Genomic DNA, 13,225 nt, shown 5'->3' on the forward strand with positions numbered 1-13,225 from the left:
TGCAGGCATGTGTTGCACAACATATACAATTTTTATTCTATAGACAAGATAGAATAATTCCAAATGCTTTAGTCGTTCTCGTGGTTTGTCTAACACCACTTGGATTGTGAACCTTTATTATGTTATATAAGGAGTTTGACAATATAATATTTCGCTGTCTCGTTTGATATTTACAACATATAATATACCGAGAATGTGAAAACATGCATTCAAGATTCTCAGAAAAAAGATAATGTTATATAATTAAAATGAATAAGTCGGTATATTCCCTAACACTTTTGTTTGCATTTTGATTTTTTTTGACAAATTTAATGCAAATTTCATTAACCCGAAAGGAACTCATCTGTGACAAATCCCCACCCCACTATACAACCAGGTTGAAAAATATATAAATGAGCTAAACAGTTAGCCGCTTTGTTTCTGGAACACTTAACATACTGAATAGAGATATTGTTGAAATTAAAACGAATTTGATGGTCTCCCAAGTAATCCAACATTCATCAATTTTCGGTATATCATAATTGGCTTTCAAAAAATTATATCTAAATGTTGTCCAGATATATCATTTGTACTTGACTAAGATCGAAGGTACGAATGCCCCAATAGTATAAATAGAGTTATGTTGTAAAGGTAATTTTTGTGTGTTTAAAGTCTAACTATAATATGTTGTTGACAAAACTTGAATCTTAAATCTTTGGATATAGTTTTAAAAATAAAGTACACTAATTTGTAACTTGAACCTTGAACCTGTAATCTCGTGAAGTAGTTTAGACATTTGGAAGAGCTGCATGAAGACATCATATCTGAGTATTAGAAGCCGGGTCTCATGATTACCGAAGGATTTGATCGTAACTTTTATGTTGACCGGGTACATTGATATCATTGGGTTTTATTAGACATATAATACTGGTATTGATCGTGATAATGCATTCAATTCGAGATAAGTTCAATGTGAATAATGCCACGGACTAAAGTATTGTCTCGAAGTTGTGACACACTATATTATGTATAATTCACTTAGTCATGGTTTTCATGAAAACAGTCTTTCTGTTGTTAGAGACAACACCGTGTACATCTTATACTTCCAAGACTCCGCTATAAAAAGGTTATACTTGATACGTTTGTTTGATTTGATTTGATTTTCAAATAAATAAATTAAAGTAAAATCTGAAATCTATATACATATAGATCCGGTAAACAATTAATTTTAATAGAATTTATATAATAATGATTAAAATATTGATATGAAAAGAAAACAGGGGTATTTAGGTAATTTGCAAAGTGGCAGTAGTGGAAGCAGGTAAGGCGAGGAAGAGGCAGAGGAGGAGTCCCACACTAAAACAGGTGTTGCCGCCGGTATCATCCTGTGGTACCCCCACCAACGGTTTATACATAGATTTGATAGCATTCTATATTATTAATTAATAAATAATAAATATTGTTACTATTGTTATTATTACATTACCCCCTTAAAACCCTAGTCATACATATATATAAATTGTAGAAAATTAATAATAAATAAAAATAAAAAAAGGGGATGTACAGCAAAAGAGGAGTGGGAGTGGGCGGATCTAAAACGGAGATGAGCAGTCGGGTATCGCATAACGAAGATTTGAAGCGCATCAAAGAAGCTCTTGATAAGCGCGATAGATCTTCCCCCTCCGCTTCTCGAATTAAAGATAAAGATCAACACCTAAGCACCCTTTCTATCTTATCTGCTCCCCCCAACAACCAACTCCCCCTGACTGGTTATTTATTTCTTTGCTTTTTCCGATTTAATTTCATTCTTCTTTTTATTACAATATACTTGTCATCAATCTTGATTCTTTGATAATTGGTGTTATGTCTCTTGATTATACAATTTAATACGCAAGTTTGCCGATGGATGTGTATGCTGTTTGTTTATTGAAAAGTTAATTCCTTAATGTGTATGCATTTGGCCATTACTAGAGATTCAGCTGGGGGCATGTCTCTGTATTTGGACGGGGTGCATGAATGGTATAACTAATAAATCTATATAATATACTTATTTTCTGAATAGCATTTTGTTTCAACTTTTCTAGGAAATTATTGAGGTCAAGGTTAGAGGAAAGGGAGCTATTATACATTCTGTCATTGTAGGTTAGATAAACACGTTTCATTTTTTCTCTTTAAAAGATGGAATACTTGTTGTATAGAGCAGAGCAGCCAAGATCCCTAGTTTACCGCTCTTTTGTGTAACTAAAAATATCTATATCTTTTCTACTTCTTAAACTTCCCCCCTTGTGTGAGTACGTTATATTGATGTGTACAATTCTGTTTAGTCCTCTGTTAAGTGCATAGGGGGTCCTGGAAATAGTGTTCTAGTCAAGTTTCCCTGTGTCTTTGGTGCTCTTCTTACAATTTAAATATCCTCTAATGTTGTCTAATTGTCTGTTGTGTTACTTTGCTTTTTTATATAATGTCCCTTCTGTTGTTTGTCAAACATTGTTTTCAAGGTATACTGACATATTATATATGTCTGTTTATAGTGGAAGAATCTGAAACAGATAGCGAGGAGTCAGATGTTAGCGGATCTGATGGGGAGGACACATCTTGGATATCTTGGTTTTGCAATTTGAAAGGAAACGAGTTCTTCTGTGAAGTCGATGAAGATTATATCCAGGATGATTTTAACCTCTGTGGATTAAGTAGCCAAGTTCCATACTATGATTATGCTCTTGATTTGATTCTGGATGTTGAATCTTCTCATGGTAACTTCTTTATCTGATTAATTTGACTTGTCTAATTATCTTTGTGTTTGCTCCTTAATGTGTTGTACAAGTAGATGTGGATTGCATTTACTTAAAGGTCCGAGTCGCTGTTATTGAACTTTTTCGTATGTATAGAAATTGAGATGACACTTTTGACCATTCCATTATACAATTTAACTTAAATATTTTTTTTATAGAATTTTAGGTGGTCAGGGATTTTGAGCTTTCTGTTGTCCAATCTAGTAGTGCAGTCTGTGATAATAGAAAAATGTATCCCCCTTTAGAGGAGTGGACGCAAATCACTCTTAGGATTTGGGATGTAGGATTGTGTACACTCTTGAGCTTCTTCAAGCTTACAAGAAAAAACTACAAATTTTGTAGCATAAATCGCATGCCAATCGGAATAAACGTGGTTATTTAGTTAATAATTTAGACCAAAATCAATATTTTTTCATTACAGAATCCTTAGATAATTAAAGGTGGCGCCATTTGATGTAAGCCTTTGACCGTTGGGGCTGATGTCTCAGTTTCCTTAGGGGCAGCAAGTGCTATCAAACTTAAAGCTTGGTTTTGTTCGCGGATGTATAACGTTTTTGGCAGTCACAGAGATATTTGTTTTGTTGAATAGGAAATAGGATTGGTTCATCTGTGACTGTTATACTGGTTATTCTTCTTTATCCTTCCCTTTACTATGCCATGTAGAAAACGCGGGGTTCCCCCCTCTGGGTAGCTACCGAATGTAGAGAAGTATTGTTGGTCTCTTTTTGAACTTCTATTTTCAGTACTTCGTGCTGCATTCGGGTTTGTCGACTTTTTGTCCTGCATTTTTAAAGTTAAAGAATATCTACATTTATTGTAGTCTTAATACATGTTTACGTTTTAAAATCTGCTGTGTAAATCACAACAGCTGTAATGTGTGAATTACGACCGTTGTAATGTGTAGGCGATATGTTTACAGAGGAACAGAATGAGTTAATCGAATCTGCGGCAGAGATGTTGTACGGTCTGATCCATGTCCGATATATATTGACAACGAAAGGACAGGCTGCCATGGTGAGCATTTGTTCTCGAAACTTAATATTGTTGCTTTATATTTTTATAGTTATTGAAGAGCACTGGCTGATCTGGTTTGTTACAGTTGGAGAAGTACAAGAATGCGGAGTTTGGTAGATGCCCAAGAGTTTACTGTTGCGGACAGCCCTGTTTACCGGTCGGGCAGTCAGATATTCCTCGGCATTGTACCGTGAAAATATACTGTCCTAAATGTGAAGATATATATACCCCTCGGTCCAGGTTTCAAGACAGTATCCTTTTTCCATATCATTTGCTTGATAGTTGACAGCATCATCTCGCAGTATCTACAATGTGCACTCATGCAGTAGTTCATTGCTGAAGTCTTTTTTATGCCATTTCCTAGAATAATATTCAATGCAATCTTTAAACTAGTAAGAGCAAGTCCAATGGTAGTGCTAAAGTGGGTGCTATTGTTATAATATGGCATCCACACAAAAAAATTAACTCCAATGAGATGCTATAGTTGGTGCTAAAATAGCAAAATGCTATACTTGGTTCTAAATATAGAACCAATTAGAGCAAAGTCAATGGTGTGCTAAATATAAGTGTAGCTATTGCTATAATTTAGCACCAAAAAGTACATATGATGCTAAAATAGCACCATGTCTCCAATGGCTTGTTCTAAATCTTGTTTCAAATTTAAATAACTTCTAAAATATACTACACTTTTGATTACAAATTTACGACCTTCCTATTACTCCCACACTTTTAATTTCCTACTTCATCCATTTCTCCTTTTTTTTCCACTTTTTGATGAGTTGACAATTATAGCACAATGCTATAGTTTGTGCTAAATTTTTTTACCACAAAATTTAGCACACCATTGTATTGAGATTTTTTAATTTTTGTTCTATATTATAGCTATAGCACAAGATATAGCACACCATTGGACATGCTCTTTTAGATGGTGCTATAATTGCCACATAAGAATGCAAGTGGCAAAATGCATTAATATAAAGTAATAATGACCAGTATAGTTGTGTACTTTATGGCCATGTTTGTTTAATGGTATTAAGTAGGGGATAAGATTATAGTCCTTTAAATTTTCCAATCCCATGTTTGTTTTATAAAAAAATAGTGAAGGGTTATCCAAGGATTATAATCATTTAAATTATCTTATCCCATGTTTGTTTTGTTGGAGTAGAGGATATGATTATAATCTCATCTAATGCTTGGTGGGAGGAGGTATTGTTTTATCCCCTCCTACAAGTCATTTTTTAAAAGATTATAATCCCCTCATTGTTATCCCATATTAAACAAACATAGGATTGGAAAATTTAAAGGACTATATTCCAATCCCAAGTACTATCCCACAAAACAAACATAGGATAAAATTTTAAAGGATTATATTCTAATCCTATACTTAATCCTTTCAAACAAATTTAGGATAGGATTATTTAATCCGTAGGACTAATTTTGATAGGATTAGTTATCTCCGGATTATTATCCCGGGATTATAATCCTATGAAACAAACATGGCCTATGATTATATAATTTGAAATAAAGCTTTATTTGGATATATTTGGTGCTATTTTCCATCTACCATTGGACCATAAGTTCTATTTTAGTATCAAAAAAACCACTTTTTGGTTTCAAATTATAGCAATAGCTACATCTATTTTAACATCACCATAGACTTGCTCTAATGAATTAAGGAAAACTCAAATGTACTACAGCCCTAGGACAATCTTTACTGAAATAAATGAGGGAAACCATATTCAACTTTTTAGTCCCATATCTATATTGCTAATCATCTTCTTTGCTGGTTTCTCGAGTTCAAGGATATAAGTTTGCTCTTTGAAGAATCTATACTTCCATTCTTCGACATATATAGTTTTAGACCATAATCTGGCAGCACGTACAATGTCTCAAAATTGCACATGCAGTAATTGTTTGCTGGTCTCCTTTTTTTATGCCATACTCTTGATTCTTTTTCTAATGCCATTTTTCTGATTTTGAACTATTTCTTGCTTTAAGATGGCGACAAATGTAGTTTTGACCTTGGACAATTCTTCAGTAAAAGAGAAAGAACAGATTTAGGAAAAAAGAGGAAAGTTTGGTTCGTTCTACTTTTGATTCAGTCCCTTATAAATATTGCTGTTCACGTATTGTGTTAATTGCTTGAGGATATATATATATATATATCTGTGTGTGTGTGTGTGTTTATTGAGTTCTTTGACATATTTGATGAGAAAGTAGGAAGATATTTTTTATTGCTATGTGTTATATTTTCTTCGGATTTTCTTTAACCGTCCGTAGATCTTGATGGGGCATATTTTGGGACGACATTTCCGCATCTTTTTCTCATGACGTATGGGCACCTCAAACCACAAAAAACGTCGCAGACCTATGTTCCTAGAGTATTTGGTTTCAAGGTTCACAAGCCATGAGGTGCAACCACACAAGCTCCTTCAAATGTGATTTTCAGCTTCTTGAAGTGCGTACCAGAAAACAAACTTGTATTACTGAAATTTTCTTGCTTCTTGTATGAGGTAAACTTTTCATTATACAGCTAGAGTTTGGTCCTGAGAATAGATCAATAGAGGATCGAATTAGGTTAACATTATCATAATGATTCAGAAATGTTTTAAAAAAGCAAATTGATGTGAATGTGAAGCTGTTTTTTGGCTTCTTTTTTCAGCCTTTTCTTTATATATATTGCAGCTTCGAATTGGGTTTTAGTAGATTAAGCTCGATATGGGAACTTTCACTCCTATATTTATGTATTAAAATGTCGCTCTGTTTCTCATGAGTAAACTGACGAGTCTTAGTTATTGCAAGCTCAAGTTTCATTCACTCGTTTATATGTATTTGGCAGCTTGTTTTCATATTTCCTCCGGCTCGTCATTAATAATTGAAGAGATTCAATTAATTAGTTAGCCTGCATCTTCTTTTTTACCTCTTTTAATTTGATGTATCACTTGGTAACATAGGTTGGCGGATACCTTAAGATCTTCATTTTTAAATCAGGACTTAAAACGTTAACTATTATGCAATCATAGTGAGGGCTTCATTAAAACCGCATTTGAATTCAAACCCTAAAATACGAAGCACAACTAACCTGAACACGTGAGAATTGATGATGAAATGGATGAAATTGGCCTCAAATCGCATACCACATATGCCTGAATTCGCCTCCAAATTGCCTCTTTATCGCTATGATTTTGCAAATATTTGATAACTGCTGCCTATTGGGTTCAAACCCGGCCCTATTAAAGAATTTAAGCCAATCCGTGAAAAATTGTAGCGGAGAAGTAGTCATTCCGCTAAAGTTATTCGCGGAGTGTAATTTTTTTTTAATCCTAATCCAACGACCAGAAAATAAAATGTTGGTTACCTTCCAATGACCAGAAAACGAAATGTTGGTTAAAAGGTTCCTGACAATCAATTATTAGGGCCCTATGAAAATATATGCATCTAGTTTCTTTTCCTTAATTATTTAAAAATTAGTATTTGTTAATTCTTAATGCACTCAATTTTCGGTTGGTCTACCCTGTCAACTTCAATAAATAGCAAGCAACCTAAATGTGTATCTGGAGACATTGCTGAATTAGATATGCTTGTTATATATATATGTGTGTTTTTTTTTACTTTTTGCCCCTCTTTCTATATTGGCTAGCATACTCTTTTATGTGCAAAGTTTCTACTTTTAGCCTTGCTTATTTAAATGAAGTTGATGGAATGGACAACAAAGAGTGTAAAGTAGAAGGGGACTGGAAAGAATCCTAGAAACAACTTGGCTTTCTTCTACACTATGGTTGTTTTAGGACACCAACTTATTACTCAGTCCCTTGCATGTTTGTGATGTACTGACTACAATTATTTCTTTTTGTTTATATGCCTGGTTACATGAATTTAGTTAGTTAACGCATTTAAGATGTCTCCTATAAAATTTGAACCCTCCAATTTTGGGTTATAAAATACTCACGTGTATCACATTTCCCGTAAAGACTTCACCCGGGCCTGTGTTGTTTGGTAAAGAACGCTAGCCTACTATTAACTGCTAGGGTTAGAATTGTTTTTAACATGAGATAAGATTGTTTAGACTGTAAGCCGATTGGATTTCTACAAGGATACAGATGATTTCAATTTCAGTCATCAAGGTCACATGGTCCTTGGTGGCCGGACCTGAGGCGAGTTAGTTACACTGCCCATATGATCTTTGTGCTGCCTAATTGTTGGATATGAATGCAGTGGTAGATAAGAATGAATTATATGATTGAAACAAGTAGGCGATGGGCTATTATCTGCACTAGTTTTATGATACTGATATATTTTTTGGAAAAACGAAGGTTTCTGTATAAGTTCACCAAGTCTTTAGCTGGTTTTTGATGGCGCTTGATTAAACTCTTTTCAGGGAGAGAGATCTTATTGTGGAGTTGCCATTTGATCCCGTTATAAATATATCACCTTTGTTTTTCGTCATGTATGTATGATACCATATAATAGATGCATCATGATATGTACATAATAGGCCAGATGAGTCAATCTTTATCGTGTAAATCTGCTTATACATATCACTTTAAATACTCATCGGATATGGCATGTCTGTGTGTGCGAGCGCAGGTACAGCAAAGTTGATGCATCTTGGAAATGTTAAAGCTAAACCATGAGTATGAGCTGAACTCTTAAAGTTTAAGGGCTTAAAAAAGAGGACATGAAAGTGATGGAAAATTATGGGGGGGGGGGGATGATGAGGACAAAGGGTGTGCGCAATGCAAGGCCGTGAAAAGGAGAGGCAAAGTGGGGGGATAAGAACAAACAACAACAAACCCCATCCCCCATGAGTAATTTATATACATTGTCATAGATGTCGAACTTTTTCAGCATCAGATTTATTTAATTCATAATTGGACATGGGTATAATAAGATAAATCATATAGACCTCTGCGAGTGCGACAGATTCCACACAACTTGCATTAAATTACTAACTTGCAATCTTTATGCCTTGTATCGTTAATGTTTTTTTATTCAACTTAGATTTTTCTATTCTGAATTATGTTGCAGCATTGTCAATGCTGTTGGTTCTAGCAAATAAACAAATGCAGTAATACGGGAACTTCATTGTTGGTTAGTCTAGACTCGTACATAAAGAACGATCCAAGGAAGAGATTCGTACATCTGCTGCACTGGTTTCTTGATTTCATCGCAAGAACGGTCTGGTTACTGTATTATCATATATATATATATATATTAATGACTTATTGCAAGAACGATCTGATTAGTATACAATCATATATATTAGAAAGGATGTTGGGTGCAGATTCATGAGTTCCATTAAAAAGAACGAGAATGTTAATTATTGTCTCATTGTTTGAATTAATGATACTAATTACTAGCTTGCATAATTAATATAATAATTACATGATTTAGTTATTGAAGTATGTGGATTAAATAATAAAAACAATAATAATGTATTATTGTAATAATGAAAATATGAATAATTTATTATTTTCTCGTAAAATAAAAGTATTAATGTAACTTCAGGATTAATATATTTATAAGTAAAAAATGAGGTAATGAGAGGTAAATTTGAATTATAATAAGTTAAAAAAAAATATACATTACACATAAGTTAGTATATACCGTGAGTATAAGTATTGTATAGTTTAGTAGTATATAATACAAGTAATCTTCAAATTAGTATTTCATTCCAAATTAAAATTCAGAAATTATAATATTAGATTTTATGATAATTTTTATTGATAATATTAGTCAAATAATTTTTTTTAAATCATCATTAAATTAAAAATTATTTGTGTTGAAATATTGTGCAAACTTTCTGAAGTGTCTAGAAATATTGAGAAGATAATTATTCTATAATTTTATGCATTAGAAAGTTAATGTATCTGTATTTAATATATATACATGGAATTTGAGTAGGCTCATGATAATTTAGAATATTTCATTGCTACTATAAATTGTACACTGCAGTCTGCAGATTTGTATTAGATCAGAACTCAAAAATCAGATTATATTCAGAAATAATCCCCTTGTTCTCTCCTGTGTTAAACATCAGTGTGTGTGTTTTTGTGCAATTTATGCGTAGTTCATTAAGTCTGATCTTGAGTCAGTAGTTAGTCTAACTATAGTTACGAGAGTGTTCACCAATTCTTTTAACTTGGTATTAGAGCAGTGTATCAGCTGTTGTGCACAGTAAAGGATCCTCGCGAAAAGGAATGCATAATATTTTATTTTTTTGTAGCAGAAAATCTGCTGCTGTTGTTGCTGGTATTTGTATTTCAGGAGATGGATATGAATGGTGGAACACTGAATCAGTTTGGTATGGATAAGTTAACTAACAACAATTACCAGTACTAGAGGATGTGCATGAAGGCGTATCTGCAGGGACAGGATCTTTGGGATATTGTCGATGGAGGTGATACAGAATTGCCTCAGGATACCCCTGAAAATTTTGAAGTACGAAGGAAATGGAAGATTAACTACGGAAAAACCCTGTTTGTATTGCGAGGTTCAATTCAGAAAAATTTAATTGATCACATCCGAGATAAGGAGTGCGCGAAGGTTGTTTGGGATACATTAGAGAAGCTTTTCACTAAGAATAACACGACAATACTTCAATTTTTGGAGAATGAATTGGCAAATACAAATCAAGGGACCATATCGATTGCTCAATATTTTCAGAAAGTAAAGAGCCTGTGTGCTGAAATTTCAGAACTTGATCCAGATGAGCCTAACAAGGAGGCACGAATGCGTAGATATCTTATTCGTGACATAAAGAAGGAGTACACCCCGTTTTTTACATCCATTCAAGGATGGGCAAATCAGCCAAGTATAGTTGAGTTGGAGAATTTGCTAACCAATCAAGAAGCCTTGTCCATGCAAATGACAAAATATTCAATTTCAGAAAATGACGATGCATTGCTTGTTGGAAGAAGGCGCTACAATAACTATAAGAATTGGAGGGAAAATAATCCGAAAGGAGTAGCTGATTGAAAAAGGAGTTCTAGCAGTGAGGAGCAATGGAGACTCAAGGATTCAAATGAACGCAAAAGCTGGACGGGAAAGAATTTTAGACAGAATGAGATGAATACGGAGAACTCACAATAGGAGGCAAGGAAGAAGATGTTATATAACAGGTGTGGCAAACCGGGACATATAAAGAGGTTTTGCAGATCAATACTTGTAGAAGGAAATGCAAGCATTTCTCAAAATAAGGAGGAAAATTCTGCTGGATGGGAAACTTGCCTTTCAAGCGAGACAAAAAATTTGGAGAACTTTGTACAAGAATCTGCACTAACTTCTATTGGTGGAGATACTCTTGAAGATGGTCTAGCAACTATAGACTATTCAATAGATTGGATCATTTATTCAGGTTGCTCTCATCATTTAATAGGTAACGATTCCTTACTGTCATTACAAAAGGTATATACAGGAAATAAAGCAATTATGGCAGCGGATAACTCTATTCATCCGGTTGAAAAGGAAGGAAATGTCAAGGTGAAGGCAGTGCAATGACCTGTAAATCTGACCAGTGTATATCATGTTCTTGGTATGACAAAAAATTTGATTTATGTTTCTCAACTTACATATTCTGGTCGCTATGTTTTATTTGGTCCAAATGATTTCAAAATTCTTGAAATATCAAAAGTATTGATGCTGATACGGTGCTAAAAGGGAAGAGAGTTAAATCTCTTTATATTTTATCGGCAAGTGAAGCTTTTGTGCAGAAAATAAGCCAACAAGATAAAGCATCTTTGTGGCATGCTCGGTTGGCTTATGTGAGTTATAAAAAGCTGAAAAATATCTCAGCAAATAATATTGTTAGCGGGTTGCCTAATTTGGGAAGTTTTCATCATGAAATTGTTTGTGAAGGCTTCCAATATGGCAAAGCACATCGCCTTCCATTCATAAAATCTTCAATAAGAAGTACAAAATATTTGCAACTGATCCATTTTAATTTATTAACAAGCAATGCAGCAAGTTACGGAGGTTTTCATTATATATTTGTGAAAATACAATCATATAGAGCACTAGTATATTCTTGACATCTACTGGATTTGTTTCAGACAATATCATGTTGCAAGAAGAAGTTGAAATTTTCAATGAAGCTCTGGTAGAAGGCTGAGGTCAGTTTGTGCAGAACATTAAGATCAATAATGATAAAAATTCAGTTGCATGATGTGGTTTATGAAGAGGAGTTTGATTAAAATGATGACTTGTTCGAGATCTTTTAAGTTGGTTTTGGAGTGCTAGTATCTGTAGTTTTAGTCTTTAGTTTAGTTGTGTCTGGAGTTTTTCTCCTTCTTTAGCTTCTTTGAGTTTAGTTTTTAGGTCCAGTGTTGTTTCAGTCCAGTTTCTAGTTTGTTTGGCTTAGGTTGTTGGAGGTGGTGTCCTCGTTGTCTACATGTCTGTATGACATTGTGTTTGTTTTTGTTACTCTTGGAAGCTTGTTTTCATGCAGCATATTTGTACCCCCTCATTTTCTAAGAATCAGATTTGTTGTTCAGAAAAATTATAGTATAGAAGTTTGTTCGATAGACCAAAATACCTTATACCTCATTTTTGGTCCAATTTGGATCCAATGGTCCAAATTATCTAAATACGTTATATATTGTCCAAAATATCTGTCTTATAAGCAGAAGATGCCTAATTCATTTTTTCAAATAAAAGATACGCATTATAACACACTATTTTCACGTCGATAAAATTTGAGATTTCTTTTCAATTTATAAATTGAAGTACTATTGAATTGTACCCAAACAAATCATAATATTTTGAAGATCTATTGTAAGGTTGTTATTTATACAAATTATCTACATTTTGTCTAGTAGACTTAACTTATTTCAGACTCAAAATCGGGAATTGACTCAGTTTTCAAAAAAAACTGTGGGATTTGAACCGGATTATCACATATGGTATCAGAGTCGACTCTTGAAAACTTGATTCGTCAAGTTTTCAGAAGTAGCGGCACGAAGGCTGGTGCTATTATCCCATAATAAATAGATATACGGAGGTTGGTACTCAAAACCATCCAATATTATCCCATAATGGTGAGGGATGAACGATCCGGACCTATGGGCTATCCATTCACGCCTAACGAGGATGTCATGAGTTTAAATGGGGGAGTTTGTAATACCTCAGTCCCACATCGATAAGATTTAAGATTTTTATTGGGTTTATAATGCAAAGTATTACTACTTTGTGTACCAATAAATCATGTTCTTTTGAGGGCATGTGGTGGGCTTGTTGTTTACCAAAGTTGGCTGCATTTGGGACATTAGGTTTTGATTTATTTCGGACTTAAAATCAGAATTTGACTGAGTTTTCGAAAAAAATCGGGATTTGACCCGATTTGTCCTATACATACTACACATGCGTGATCTATTTTTTTTAAAAGACATACACATTATAAAGATGCTTATTCATGAAAAAATTAAAAAATGAACCACATTTGT

At 33.7% G+C, this 13,225-nt stretch overlaps 1 protein-coding gene across 2 annotated transcripts; it reads left to right on the plus strand.

The window, feature by feature from the left end:
• Nucleotides 1-1,377: 1,377 nt before the first annotated feature.
• Nucleotides 1,378-6,460, plus strand: LOC141697251 (putative casein kinase II subunit beta-4). Of its 2 annotated transcripts, none has more exons than XM_074501535.1 (5): nt 1,378-1,748; nt 2,511-2,732; nt 3,691-3,785; nt 3,871-4,036; nt 6,066-6,460. In XM_074501535.1, exons 1-5 carry the CDS (start codon nt 1,538-1,540, stop codon nt 6,194-6,196), a joined length of 825 nt encoding a protein of 274 aa, XP_074357636.1. In that variant the 5' UTR covers nt 1,378-1,537; the 3' UTR covers nt 6,197-6,460. The 2 variants fall into 2 exon arrangements, with proteins under 2 accessions (XP_074357636.1, XP_074357635.1); XM_074501534.1 differs by having other exon boundaries at nt 1,380-1,748; nt 3,676-3,785.
• Nucleotides 6,461-13,225: the final 6,765 nt, after the last annotated feature.

The sequence above is a fragment of the Apium graveolens genome, chromosome 11 (genome assembly GCF_009905375.1).
Source record: "Apium graveolens cultivar Ventura chromosome 11, ASM990537v1, whole genome shotgun sequence".
In the NCBI taxonomy this organism is placed as follows: domain Eukaryota; kingdom Viridiplantae; phylum Streptophyta; class Magnoliopsida; order Apiales; family Apiaceae; genus Apium; species Apium graveolens.

Bases quoted from the DNA above. Each gene is read 5' to 3' on its own strand.
- LOC141697251 (XM_074501534.1), top strand. From the start codon at position 1,538: ATGTACAGCAAAAGAGGAGTGGGAGTGGGCGGATCTAAAACGGAGATG. The intron at 1,749-2,510 runs GTTATTTATTTC...GTCTGTTTATAG, and splicing joins CAACCAACTCCCCCTGACTG to TGGAAGAATCTGAAACAGAT. The intron at 3,786-3,870 runs GTGAGCATTTGT...GGTTTGTTACAG, and splicing joins CGAAAGGACAGGCTGCCATG to TTGGAGAAGTACAAGAATGC.